The sequence below is a fragment of the Penicillium alfredii genome (assembly GCF_028826965.1).
Source record: "Penicillium alfredii strain IBT 34128 chromosome Unknown utg000012l_segment0_segment0, whole genome shotgun sequence".
Classification (NCBI taxonomy): domain Eukaryota; kingdom Fungi; phylum Ascomycota; class Eurotiomycetes; order Eurotiales; family Aspergillaceae; genus Penicillium; species Penicillium alfredii.
Genome location: NW_026622709.1, coordinates 1,318,484 through 1,332,306, shown reverse-complemented (window position 1 = coordinate 1,332,306; position 13,823 = coordinate 1,318,484). Strand labels below are relative to the sequence as shown.

General features: G+C 52.0%; 5 protein-coding genes across 5 annotated transcripts; 3 read left to right on the top strand and 2 right to left on the bottom strand.

The window, feature by feature from the left end:
* Positions 1-584: 584 nt before the first annotated feature.
* NUU61_010032 (H(+)-transporting V1 sector ATPase subunit F) lies at positions 585-1,260 on the bottom strand (the record flags this gene model as incomplete). The annotated part of the gene is made up of 5 exons (XM_056660557.1): positions 585-725; positions 804-941; positions 1,023-1,056; positions 1,129-1,163; positions 1,234-1,260. 5 exons carry the CDS (start codon positions 1,258-1,260, stop codon positions 585-587), a joined length of 375 nt encoding a protein of 124 aa, XP_056507055.1.
* Positions 1,261-1,540: 280 nt separating this feature from the next.
* On the top strand, positions 1,541-2,999 carry NUU61_010031 (Nur1/Mug154 family protein; the record flags this gene model as incomplete). The annotated part of the gene is made up of 2 exons (XM_056660556.1): positions 1,541-1,798; positions 1,899-2,999. The coding sequence occupies 2 exons, from the start codon at positions 1,541-1,543 to the stop codon at positions 2,997-2,999; spliced, it is 1,359 nt and encodes a 452-aa protein (XP_056507054.1).
* A 742-nt stretch (positions 3,000-3,741) lies between these two features.
* Positions 3,742-6,611, top strand: NUU61_010030 (putative NTP binding protein; the record flags this gene model as incomplete). The annotated part of the gene is made up of 2 exons (XM_056660555.1): positions 3,742-4,374; positions 4,446-6,611. The coding sequence occupies 2 exons, from the start codon at positions 3,742-3,744 to the stop codon at positions 6,609-6,611; spliced, it is 2,799 nt and encodes a 932-aa protein (XP_056507053.1).
* Positions 6,612-7,888: 1,277 nt separating this feature from the next.
* On the bottom strand, positions 7,889-9,837 carry NUU61_010029 (methylenetetrahydrofolate reductase (NAD(P)H) MET13; the record flags this gene model as incomplete). Its single annotated transcript, XM_056660554.1, has 3 exons — positions 7,889-8,025; positions 8,085-8,956; positions 9,014-9,837. 3 exons carry the CDS (start codon positions 9,835-9,837, stop codon positions 7,889-7,891), a joined length of 1,833 nt encoding a protein of 610 aa, XP_056507052.1.
* Positions 9,838-10,517: 680 nt separating this feature from the next.
* NUU61_010028 (orotate phosphoribosyltransferase) lies at positions 10,518-11,258 on the top strand (the record flags this gene model as incomplete). Its single annotated transcript, XM_056660553.1, has 1 exon — positions 10,518-11,258. The coding sequence occupies one exon, from the start codon at positions 10,518-10,520 to the stop codon at positions 11,256-11,258; it is 741 nt and encodes a 246-aa protein (XP_056507051.1).
* Between the last annotated feature and the right edge of the window lie 2,565 nt (positions 11,259-13,823).

Sequence of the window (13,823 nt, the reverse complement as noted above, 5' to 3'; positions counted from 1 at the left end):
GGTTCGGGAATTCAACGCTAGCAACGATCTTCTTTTTGTTATGTCTGCTTCCTTATGACCTTGGCTGCTTTTCCCCATATGTCATCTTTTTACCTTTCGATACGCCCTGCAGTATTTTCGGATATCACCATGATTTTACTTTCGTCGCCGCTTGCTATGCATCTCTGTTCTTGTTCCGTCAAGGGCCCTCTAAGCCCACTTTGCAACTCATCCTGCTTTTGTGTATCTTTGGACAACAATGACTTTCACTGCTACCATCTACAAGGATCTAGACGTGCAAATTACAGGTCGTGATCGAAGTTATGAGCAGGTGGCTAGATATTTGCGCTGACACCGTAGAAAAAGCTTGATCCATAGAAATGTCCGAGATTGAATGTATTGAGATTGTATATGCATGCTTATTTCAGACGTGCTGGGTATCTTCCCTCTTAAACCTTCTCGCCGCCCTTCTTGCCTCACAGTCGGTCTCAACAGGAATGCTGAGAGATTCATAAAATCCGAAATCGCAGATAATAGAGCGCCGGAGGATTCCGAAGAAACACAATGGTACAAAGACAGACGTAATCACTTGAATATTTTCGGGCTTACTCGCCAAACAAACGTCGTACTCGCTTGAGGACACTGTCTTTCTCGGGATCGTAGGGGTGGTCTTTACTGGGGATCTCCAGAACGGCGGGGAAGGGTTCGGCGAATGCGTCGACGCTGTGACGGATGCGCTCTGCGACCTATATAGACGGGGCCAGTGTCAGTAAACCAATCCATGTCATCAGCAAAAAAGGTGGAAATAAACTGCCTCAACCTACGTGCTGGTTGATCAGGACCACGGCAATATCTTTCCGGTCTTGGGTGAAGCTCTGGAATGCCCGTTCAATCTCGGAGGTTTCGGTCTTGGAATCGACGACGAGGAAGTTTCTTTGGGCGTCCGGTCCGTCGGTCACATGCTGGAATGAAAGATCCATGATTAGTATGAGTGCTCTTCGTAGTCGCACTTGAAGCTTCTAGAATATCGTTGGGACACATACCCCGATACCAGCAAGGAGAAGACCGGTGACGGAGCTGCACAGTTGCCGCTAGTTAGCTTGCCATAATCGCAGTCGCATGAGACGGAGGAAGCAGGGCAATTATTACTCTTCATCGCCAATGACGGCAAGGAATTGCCGCTCCTGCAGTCCAAGACGGTTAGCCATGCTATCGGAGGGGTTGCTTCAGTTGCCTCAGGCTGGTTCTAAGTACCTTGTGAGTTGCGGCCGACGCCGCCATGATCAAAGCGTAAGGAGTGACAAGATCAAGAAACTGGGCAAAGAGCGCTTCTCACAGAATCGAACCTCGAAATGGAGACTCGTTCAAAGAGCTTGTTGGAGAGGTCCGCTGATCGCGGGTTATCGCCGAGAGGCGTTTACGTAAGCTGATGCAATTTTGTTTACTTCAGTCTCGACCCTTTTTTTTGTTTCTACTTTCAGCGCTGGATGTTTCTGCTTCGACCTGTCGCATGAGACGAAGCTGAGAAACAGCTTCTGTCTCTGATCTCTCTGCATCTGCCATGCCTCGTCTCGTGCGCCGCCGTCCGCTGGCGGAGCGCATTCAATCCTACTTGAACCCGTGGGACTTCTTACTTTGGCTGTCGGAGGAGATGGACGCCAGTGACTGGGATCAACGGGAGAAAGAATGGGCGTTGCCCACCGGCATCATGATCAATGTGGTCTTCTTGATTGCGCGGGCAAATAGCCGATCCAGTGGTAGCAAGGCTATCGACGATGTGTTTGGAGAGGAGGAAGGCGTGCCTTGGCTCAGCTGGCTGGTACGTGAAGCAACAACAGAACTGTGTTTTGGCCTCTATCGTCGAAATACAACATCAATCTATGTGGTTGGAATCTCTAGCTGACTCTAATTTCGTCCAGGCCTCATTCGTTGTTCATTTACTGGCTCTGGGCTCGGCGGCGAATGGCATCTACACCTTCTATCGCACACGACGTTACCGCATGTTCGAGGCGCCGATTGATAAAACCCCGGCAACACCGTCTGCCCACCGCGTGCGAGTCGATTCCAGTCCGATGACCTCGTCCCCCCTGCGATACCTTGCCAATGCGATGTCAACTGAATCGGCTGAGTCGAGAGCCCACCCGGATGCGCGCCGGGATGTGTGGGAACTTGCCATTTGGGACCCCCCGGCCTTCTGTCTGCGGCTATTCTGCTTGTTTAGCCCTGGTCACGTCTTGGTTTATTGGCTCTTCCTGCCGACTCAGCTCTCTGATCCCCGCCCGAGCGTGACAATCGTGACGACCATCGTCTTGACAACCCTACTCTCGGTGCAGCTCTCGTTCATGTCCTCTTTATATACACAGCAAGCGAAAGATTCGATGTTGGTGCACAAAGAAGTGTTGAAGGAATACGACACCAAATACGTTCACCCTCGGACACAGCCCTTGATGCGGGATGTCGGTACTCAGTTTTCAGATGCAAGTATCACACCAGCGGCTACCGAGACCAAAGACAACAAGGTCGATGTGTACACCCCGACCTTTATAATTAACCGGGGCTTCAAGACCAGCCCTAACCCGAACTACGCCAGCCACGTCGATCCCGAAGGAATTTCCCCTAGACGACCAACAAGCACGTCTACTACAAGCTCCTCTTCGATCTTCCAAGCCCAGCCATCATTGAACACCCCCAATTTGTCTCGCGATGCTTCCCCTCTTGTTAGAACCGGCAGCACCACCATGCGACAGCCGCAATTCCGACCCAATTCGTCCCGTACAGGTGATGGAGGGAGTCTTGGAGTTTATTCGCATGCCAACTCTCCATTGAGGAAGTCGGCAACGACTGCATTTGACCGCCGAGTGCAAAGCAACGGGGACTTTTTCTACAGGGAGCAAGGCACGAGTCCGCTGAAGCGACCACCCAGCCCGCTCAAACGAAGCAGCGTAGCGGCACCGTTGAACCCGGCCGGAGTCCATAGACCAGGTAGCCTCAACATCCGTCGCGACACGGGCCGGTTCTAAAACAAATGAATGATCAAATGCCTTTTTTCCCTGTTATGAGATCTGATATGCGTCACAGACACACCCTATATCTCCTTGCTCGGTTTTGAAGCAGGCTGGGAGAACTATCGTACATTTCTCATTGACGTTTTACCACATGTGGCTTTGTGTGCCATTTTTTTCCCTCTCTTATCGACAGCTTTGCCTCGTCGGAGAATGTGGGTTGACACTCTAGAGCCTTGGTCCTTCATTCCCAATGAATGCTCTTATCCGACGACTGGCCATATGAGTTGATATCAGACAGGTGCATCGCACTTTCTGCCCGACCATGTAACTTCTCTCTACAAACAATGTGATTTTCAGGCAAGAGCAACCTGCGACCGATAAGGTCGTCATTCCACCACTCGGCGGGTTGAAGCATTCCGCCCCGGGGATGGGCATTCCTCGGTGGCCGCATACCATTCCAACCAACGAGAACGCCCTATTCTTACGCGTTGAGAATCGCGACCGCTGGCCCAGAACTTTGAATTGGCTGCTCTGGGATCCATGACCCCGCGCGTTCTCTGCTTCTGTCACTTGTCTAGCCCCGGTGGCCACCGATCCTTTCTAGCCAGACAGCCGACGTCGACAACACGGCCGAACGCGCGACATCCCTCACACTCCAAGGCCCCGAAACGACTGTTTTGGGACGGCATGGGCCTGTTCACGGTTGCTATCTGGCCTGAGAGTCGGGACCATTAGCTATTGCTGTCCTCGATCCAAGATGGACACTGCAAGTCGTGTCGAACTGCCTGATGGTCACCTCGTGAATCTTTCACCACGACCCCAACGCAAAAGCCCATACCGAGCCTATCGAGGCGAATACCATCCAACGACAACGGAGCCGTCAACAACGCCGCCGCCTCACGTCACTCATTCTGTAAGAACTCCAGAATACGCTGAATCGAGAGACCCATCTGGAAAAATGTTCCAGCGGGCGAAGCAAACCAAGCTTCCCGTCCCTAGGACCTGGGCAGAGAAAAACAAGGATGGGCGGCGTGAGACGCCGAGCCCAACTGGGATCCCCAAGCCGGCACCCCTAGGCGGCTCGTCGGCGTCCTCAGGAGACCAGTCCAAAAACCGGGACCAGTACTGGCGAAAGCTGCGAGACAAGTTCGAAAAGGAATCACCCTTGTCCAACAAGTTCAGAAACAAGGACAAAGACAACGAGCACGAGAAGACCGATCTACCGAGCTATGGATCAGCATGGCACCAGACCAGATATACCGCGCGTACGACTCGCGAGGATCAGATGCACACCCGGGGGCCAGTCATCGGACCGGAATCTCGAGCCCCAGTGCCAACAACAGCAGTCCTGCATACAGCTCACGCACTGATGGCTTTTGTCCTGGAGAAAGTCAGAAAAAGTGGCGGATGCAAGGCGACCAGTGGGTCAACATGGATGTCAGTGAGACTACACCACAAAAGTCGGAGAAGACGGACACGACTACAGACTCGAGTCCATATTCGCACCCGTCCGTCTCCCCGGTGTCTGCCGATGATAGTTCCATGACCGAATGGGAGGACAGATTCGTCGTCAATATGCCAACAGCCAAAGATCCCAACCCGCCCACAATGACTGCACAGCAAATAGCCGAGTACCAGCAAAGTATTGAGCGAGTGCACCAACGAGGTGGTGACATGTTGGACCCCGAGGCAAATCCCAGCCCACGAAACGTGACCCCTGAAGGAAAAACGAGTCCTTCGCCGCAGGAATATCAAAAGCCAGAGCATTTCCAAGCCTACGATGGGCATCCCATACCGTCCCAGCCGCAGGCACCTCCACAGCCCGCAGCGACTCAACCGCAGGGCGCACGCCACTACTATAGCCCGGACGAGATTGGGCAAAGCCGGATTAGCACCATCTGGGAGGAGTCTCCTGCCAATAAAGGCAGAGAAAAGCGATATACGAACATGGATGGTTCTTTTTTAGGGTGCAAGGAAATCAACGGCTCCAGCGAGAAGAAACCCGACGAGAAAAACCCAGACGAGATTCTTCTGTTCTCGTCAACCGAAGATGTCTCCAATTTGCAACCTCGTCCACTAGCTCCAGCCTCCAAAGCCAAGCAGAAGGAGAAGAAGGCCAGCGCATATCAGACGGCGACGACCACAGAACAGCAGACCGCTCTGCAAGAAGACAGGCTACAAACTTCTCAGAATTTGAAGCATGTCCAATGCTCGAAGCAGTCAACGATGATGTGCCAGGATCTCAAATGCCCGCAACCCGCAACGAGGAACGAACTCCAGGACCAGTGCAAGGAGAATTCCCGCCCTACAGCCAGCTCACCAAACCCACCCGAAAAACTGGAAGACGGCCGCGGAGAAGACGATGTGTTCATTATCACACCCACTATCACGCGCACTATGATTCCCACGCCAGAATCCAAGGCTTCCGCGCCAAAGCCGCAAGGCTTGCGGCGTCCTGGTGGCACTTCCCCCTCCGGTACCGCCGAAGCCATCAAGGCCGTTCGCACGAAGGCTCAGATGGTCTCTACACCGTCCGGGTTACGACCCGCGACAGGAGCCGCGAACGAGAAATCGACCACGCCCTCGCTGCCATCCTCCAAAACGTCGCAGCTCAGCAGCATCCCCACGGCGAAAGACAAACCCGAGCCAGAGCGATCCAGCGCCCAAGTGCCGAATTCTATCCGTGGGTTCATCCGTACTTCCGGGCTGGCAAGATCCAGCGGGATCGTGAGATCCCCCACCGATAGCCTCGCCACGATCCTCCGTAATGGGACGGAGTCCTTGCGGAACCGGGCTGAGTCCCTGCGCACTGGCAATGGGTCTCTCAACCGCCAGGACCGAAAGGTGTCGCCAATTTCCCCAGCAACAGTGCCCTCTCGGGACAATTCTGAATCATCCCGGTCCGACAAATCATTTCAGTCTGCAAATGAGACTGCATCGGTCTCATCCAAGCCGTCGTCCAAGCCACCATCATCCAAATCGCCACCCTCCAAACCGGCCCAATCCAAGCCAGCTTCCTCAGAAAAATCGTTATCACGAAAAAAGGAGCTCAAGTTGCAACCACCGGTCCGTGCCACTAAAGTGGTTGAAATCGCCGAGTTAGATGGCCAACAGGTAGCGAGTCCTAAGGAAGAACAGCCCCTCCAGTCGAACATCACGGACGTCGGCGCAGACCCGCACGAGTTGCACTCGCAGGAAGCCGAGGAATCGGAGAAAGACAGCGTGAATCCCCTGGCCCTTTCGGCCATGCTCGAGATGCTCGTCGTCGCCGTGTCGCACATGCACCAACGCGGCCGCCAGTGGACGCATAGTCCTTACACAAAGTTTGTGCTGAGCAACGTATTGAACATGACGCGCCATTGCTACCGTACCTTTCGCGTGATTTACTCTGCCATCTCGCGGTACCAGGCCACGGGATCCTGGCCCAAGGCTCGCAACGACCAAGCCATCAGCCGCTTTCTAGTTGAATTCCTGCAGGCAGTTGTGTATCTCGTCATTTTGGGATTTGGAGCCCTTGTCGTCAGCCGCGCTACAAGCTATGTGGTTCTTGTTGGCAGTTGGCTCTTCTGGTTCGCTAGGCCCTTTGCTTGGGCTTTTCAGTGCGTCGGCCGGGCTCTGTTCACTTGAGCCCGATTCCCTTGCTATCCCTGCCTAGTTCATCGGGTTTGTTGTTGAGATGCCCTGTAAGATTGCTGTACTGTACGTCTGGCTTTGGAAAGCATCGCATTTGTCTTGTTCCTTGCCTCTCTATCTTTGCCTGGTTTCTTGCTCTATTGGGGTAATTCGGCCGTCGAGGGGACTTGGATCCATTCGTTTTGTCTTTGTCTATTCCTAAGTCATTCTTATTTTATTTACATACGCAATTAACCTTGATAGTCTCACATCTTGTTCTTTCTAGTCTTTTGGTTTCTCTGGGGTTGCTTCAATAAGGCTATTCAATAGTTCAAACATGGGTTTGGCATTGGTATTCTAGTGATCAGATTCAGGTCCTTCGGTCTAGCTGTTCTTCAGTACCTCTTTACATTCCCGTGTTGAAGAGGGAGAAAATGAAGCTTTTTTCTGTTCTTTTTCTTTTTCTTTTCCCTGGTTTGCATTGGATCCTTGTGGTTTCGTAGAAGTGGATGCTATATTGTAGTAGAAACCTGACTCCGTCCCGGTGTTGAATGAGTGCTTTATGCTACCTAAGCCCCGAGAGAGATGATTGCACAAATAAGACAAATTACAGAAAACAAAGAGGCACATGGAAAAGAAAAAGGACATATAGATCGCGGAAAATGATCAAAACCCGGACGGAAGCGACGAGGCAGATGTCCGCCATTGCAGCCGCGAGAATCTCAAGTGAACGGAAAAGAGAAGAAGAGGAGGAAAACCTCCGAGGAAGAATTATCATGTTGAATTTTTGGGTTATGTCTTTTGTTCATTCTGTTGCTGCTTCACCACTCAACTCTTTCCGGATAGATAGCCCACCCAGAAAAGAAAAACACAAGAAGACACCGGGCCTTTCTCGTGACGTGGAGAAACGAAGCTTAAACAGAATAGGAACTGGATATTTGAAGCGCCTTTTGTTAAAGAGACGGGGTATCGGTACATTGGAAAATGTTGTGTGTTGAAAATAGGAGAGAGAAGAGGTGAAAAGAAAGAAAAGAGAAGTGAACGCTTAGGAAGAAATCGTTGAGAGGTCTTCAGTCGTAATGCCATGACAAAAACACTGCAGGGGAGCCCGAGGTGGAGATTGTTGGAATGGGGGTTGAGGTTGATCGGGACTCATTATCGTTGAGATGAGTAGATGTTGAATTAGGGAAAGGGTTTATAATAAATGGAGGGAAAGGTAGGAGCCGGGTGGACAATGGCACTTGCTCTCATGACCGGCATCAAGTCCCGGTTGAAGTGGGAAAGAAAGAACATTAGTTCTTTGCTGTGCCGTTTTGCTCGGCGACGCCATTCTGCTCGGGCTTGCCGGGCAGCTCGACGTTCAAGTCCTTAACTTCCAGGTCATTGAAGAGGTCGAAAACAACATTCGTCCGGTGGAAGTCGTTGTCCACTAGAACAAACATTAGTAAAACGAGGCACTAGATCAAACCATTCTATCTCGTAGCTTACCGATGTTGACCAGGTACCAGTCGTCCATGACCTGTTGGATCAGCTTTCGGCTGGGACTGGCGGCATCATGGCACTTGGACCAGTCCTCGCCTAGTCGATAGGCCTCGTCTCTCCATGCCATGAAACTAACGGTCTCGACAATAGTCGGCTGGATGATCTCCCGTCCAGCAAAGATACCCCATGTCAAGGCGTTGGGGCTGTCCTCTGTGTTGGTGCGCAGCTCGCCGGTCTTCCGGACGGCATGGTACGTCAGGTCTTCGTTCTTCTCGATGCGAGCGACCAATTCATCGATCAAATAGGAGGGCACCAGAAGCTCCAGATAGGCTTTCTGGTAGACGAATCCATTCTTCGGGCCCCAGCCGTACACTGGGTGGGAGGATTTCACCCCGTTGACGGCCGGCTGAGAGTTGATGGAGAGGAACCCCCTCCGGTTCAGGTTGATCAAGCTGTCCTTGATATCATTTGCTTCCGTGGAGATCGGGCTGTCACTCCAGGGGAGTCGGTCCAATCCGCCCTTCAGGAAGCGAATAAAGATATCGGACAAGTCCTTGACCGATTTGGGTTCGCCCCAAAGCTTGATATTCTGCTCATTCGTACCCTTGAGGCCGACACCGTAGGCGTCGAGCTCACCGAACGCAGGGGACCGGGAGTCGGTCCAGCGGCCGTTGGGGTATTCATCCCACGTCTGCGTGCGAGCGACGTACGATGAGTTGCGGTTGCGCCAGAACACTGGGCGCACATCCTCCGTTCGGCGGCCGAGACCAAGGGACGGCCGCCACGGCAAAGGTCTTTGGATGGGAGATTCCTCGGACGGTGCAAGTCCCAGCTCTTCCAAGACCAACCGAGTAGCCTGAGCCAAGTTCATCGTGTAGCTAATCAACAATTGTTAGTGACTTCAATATTTGAAGGCGAGCAAAAAAGAGACTCACAAGTGCAGATGGTTAATACCCGAAGCCATGAGCTTCCTGCACATCTCGGCAATCAAGTTCTTCCCAATGTCGCGGACCGCAGCATCATCATTCTTCACCGGGTCCAAAGCGGCCATCCATTCCGGTGGCACGCGAGTCTTGGTCCAGTTCGATCGGCGAATGAAGGCAGCATAGGTCTGAATCGGCATGATACCGGGGATGATGGGCACATTGACTCCCTTGGCCCGGCACTTCTTCACCCATTCGATGAAGTTGTCGGCATCATAAAACATCTGAGTAATCACGAAGGAACTGCCCGCATCCACCTTTTCCTTCAAGTGGTCGATCAAAAGGTCCACGTCCGGGTTATCATCGGCACCCTCGGGATAGCCTCCCACACCAATGTCGAAGTGGTTACCATATTTTTCGCGGATATACTTGACCAGATCCTTAGCATAGCGGAACCCCCCATCAGCCGCCTCCCATGTCTCCTTCTCACGGGGAGGGTCACCTCGTAGCGCTAGGATATTGGTGCAGCCGGCCTTGTAGGCGGCCTGGAGCGCTTCATCGACCTTTTCCCGCGGCATATCCGTGCAAGTCAAATGCATACATGTCTCCAGCCCATACACTGACTGTGCCACACCGACCATCTCGCAAGTCAAATCCGACAAGCGACCGCCCGCACCCCAGGTGACATCGATGAACGAGGGGCCCAATCCATGCATACGGTCCATTCGGTCGTAGAGATTCTGTACACCCTGGGCCGTTTTGGGAGGGAAGAACTCAAAAGAGATCCCGGGCTCCCCCGCGGCCTCCTTTTGCGCGAGCTTCTCACGGATATGCATCGTGTCGCGTCAATCTGCCCCCGCGGTTTCTATTAGCATCTTAACCTAACTTGCCCATTCGAGGTCAACAAGGGATAGAGGGGTTCCTCATTACTCCTCAAAATAAATAAGCATACCGATAACAACAACAACCAATTGATTTCATCCAGGACTGCGGCACTTTTGCAGATCAGACACGTTCTTCTGCAGCTAGCTTGCAGCGTCTCGGGGTTTGCAATCACCGGGTTTCCCGACTTGTGCACCGTGACACCCAAGCCTAGATTGGAACAAGGACCACCCAGGAAGGGAGAACGAAAGGAATGAAGAGAAAGGAGAAGGGGAAAGTTAGGAATGGGTAGAGAATGAAGCTTGGCGGGGATGTTGAGGGAAAAAACAGTCCGGTGAGTTGGCGGGGAAGGCCGACCTTCGGAGGCCAGGCACGTGGTCTCTGGCGATCGAGGGATTTTTTATACAAATTGCAAGAATTCAAAGTTGAAAGCTACAAAGGACTCGAATGGACTTCTCACTTGATGGAGAGAGCGACACTGCGATTTGGCATGGCCCCTCGTGCCCCTCCATGAAAAAAAATTTCCGAGGGGGGCAATTTTCCTTCTTATCGGGTCCCCGCCCGCGATCATTTCTCTCTTCTTCCTCTGCGAACCACGTTTGTTGCGAACGAAACCAGCAGAAGCAAAAACGAAATGTCGGCCATTCCTCCTCCCTCCGCCGATCAGGACTATAAGGCGACGCTGTTGCCGTTGCTGATGTCCAACAATGTCCTGTCGTTCGGCACCTACGTCTTGAAATCCGGCCGTGAGTCGCCTTACTTCTTCACCTCCTCTCTCCTACACACTGCGCCGCTGCTGCGCGCCACTTCTGCTGCCTACGCGAGTGTGCTGTCGTCGGAACCGTTCGTCACCACCGCCAACGGCATCACCACCCCCAACTTCGACATCATCTTCGGGCCCGCCTACAAGGGCATTCCGATCAGCGCGGCCGTGACCAACGAGCTCGCGGTGCGCGACTCGCTGTCTGGCTCTGACAAGGGTGTCTGGGACAATGTCAGCTACTCATTCAACCGCAAGGAGGCCAAGGCCCACGGAGAGGGCGGGAACATCGTCGGCGCGCCGCTCAAGGGCAAGCGCGTGGTCATTGTCGACGATGTCATCACGGCCGGGACGGCGCTGCGTGAAGCCGTCGGCATCATCGAGAACGAGGGCGGTATCGTCGCTGGTGTGGTGGTCCTGCTGGATCGCGAGGAGCGGGTCAGTGATGCTGAGCCCAAGAGCGCCGTGGGTGTGGCGCAGCGGGACCTTGGTGGAAAAATTCCCATCCGCTCGGTGATTGGTCTGCATGACCTGATTGAGAAGCTGGGTGACAAGATCGGCGAAGGGGAGGTCCAGCGGCTCAAGGATTACCGTGCCCGCTACGGCGCAGAGTAAACTGCGGCCGATGGAATCTGATAGACATGATCAACGGATATATGAAAAAAAGAAAGACAAATGATACCAGGGTAGTTTGGAGTTGGCCTCGCAATATCTCCATTGAATGATTGAACCATATACATTCGAAGATAGTGTATGGCCATTCATTGCAGGGCCTTCGAGGGGTCTCTAGCATTGATTAATAGCAATATATTCTAGACAAAGATTAATTACGAGAGAGGAGTCTCCATGTATAGCAAGATCTCTATGTTGACCAGATCTAAAACATGATCATCGCCGGAGGACCGCCGCTCACTGGTCGATCAGCCATGTTGGACCAGGGTCTCCCACGAACAGGTGGCACTGTCTTCTTAGACAAGATCTCTTTTTATTTTTTCACTCCAATCGGGGACCCAGGAAGGTCGATCATAAGTGCTACCCTCAAGGCAAGTCTTTTTGAGCAAAATGAAACTATAAACTATAACCTCGATGATTGACATTGTTATCTCTTCAAATCTCCAGCAATTCCTCGAGATATTCTCCGTCCAACACACCCCCTGATTGCGTCATTGCACCCGGCAGCCGGAATGTCTGCATAGCACATCCATGTATCAGAGAAAACCCAATGGCGATTGACGAAGTTGTGTGCCGTGATTTGTCAAAGCATTCGAGATCGATCAGGTTGCGCGAACAAGGTCACACTCACAGCACGATCCCTTGGATGTCCTCAGCCGGGTTGGACAGAAGTTCCCGAGATAAACAGAATTCGATCGCAGGGACCAACTCCTCATTGTGAATGTAATGAGGTGATCGCGCTCAGACCATTCACTCTGGAGGACACATCCACAAAGGCCGCGCATGTACCGTACGAGTGGGGAAGTCAACATGCACCCTTCGAGATGCCGAGATAACAGAATCACCGAACGCCCTTGGGAGAAATATTCCGAAGCACTGGCTGCAGATGAGGGCTTGCGAAAAGAAGTAGATGGCGAATAAGATCTGGATCTTGTTGAGCATGGCCCAAGATTGTACGGGGATGGGCTACTGCACCTTGTGATTGGGGGTTGTCTAGCGAGAGGCGTGAGAGAGCACAGCTTCCGGTGACCTCCCAGTGGCTCTCGACGTGTCACAAAGCCTTATATACAGGTCTGGAGTTTTCGATATGGCCCATCTAGCGACAACGCACTCCTTGTGTATTAACGGATCGAGAGGCTCAAAGTGGCCCTGGTTGTGGATATGATCGCAGCCGATGAGAACGATGCTTGATAATATTTGTGAATAGATCCATTAGCCTGGAGAGTGGATTCTGGATTGCAAATCCCGATGACTGACTTGATGTCGGGATAGAAGTAAGGCCTTTGCTATGGTGTTCGTCGGACCCCAAGTATAGTTTGGAAGATAAAGAATGAACGGATGTAAACATTATGGGTCTTCTGCTAGCCAACCATAAACCTCTCGTCCCTTAAAGCTACAGTGTAGGAGTGAACAGCCTCGCATTTGTTATACTTTAGTTTCCAAAATTGCCATGGTTCCCTGGATAGAGGATGTACTATGCTGGCTGAGGATCTGGACCCTGTCAAAGATTCACGATGTGACTATCCCGCTGTGTGTAGACCAGTCTCATTCCCAGAAAGTAGCCACAATATTCAGCTGAGCACAAAAGTTTCTATCCTCATACCCCCAACGGTTCCGTTGAAAGCTCATCTCCGCTGCGCAGAGCATATCCACAGCACAACAAGCTTATGGAAGATAAACTGGGTTTGTTCCAATTCCCTGCATTACTAATTACTGAGACAAACTGATCAAATGCCGATAGCTACATGGCAGTACTTTCATATACAAGAGTCGAAGGTATGAGGATCGACCAATCAATCCAATCCCGCGCCAACCTCACCTCACCATCTCCTCTCAGATTGGGAGCACTTCGCAATTGTAAAATAATGGGAGCCATGGAGGAATAGGAGGATATGGAATAGAGAAAGCCAATGAAATCGAGACAATCACTGCAAAAGCTTCAAAGGCTGTGATGCCAGGAAACGCAGGGATGGGCCCGATCAACACCGGCTGGCCATTCCGGTGCCCACGATGGACCATCAGAGACACCAAACCATGTGAGTACTGTATGCGAGGAAGAAACAAGCACGATTGATAGATTCTTTGATTGGTTTAAACCAAGGGTTTTCTAGCAATGGCTTTGACAAATGTCACCGTTACCTGGCCACTTCGTCCAGGGATCAAATATCATGGCCCAAAGTGGAAATGATACGCAGAAAGTCTCCAATTAGATCCATCATTTGCAGAGTAAAGAGAGGCACGGACCTTGTATAGGTACTCCATATCTCTCTGGGCGCCGATGCAATGGCAGGCGAGATAGCAACCCCGGACATGACGAGTCCCCTGAGGGGAAGACCAAACTTTCCTCTATCTTTCCTACTAGGTATTGTGTCCTTCTTCTCTCCTGATGGTACAAGATTCTCAAAAGCTGCTCACATGAAACGTTATCTGTTTCAACACTACAAAAACAACACCGGACCCAAACTGCAATTAGGGCTTCGGGAAGATCCAATTCCACCTGGGCAATGC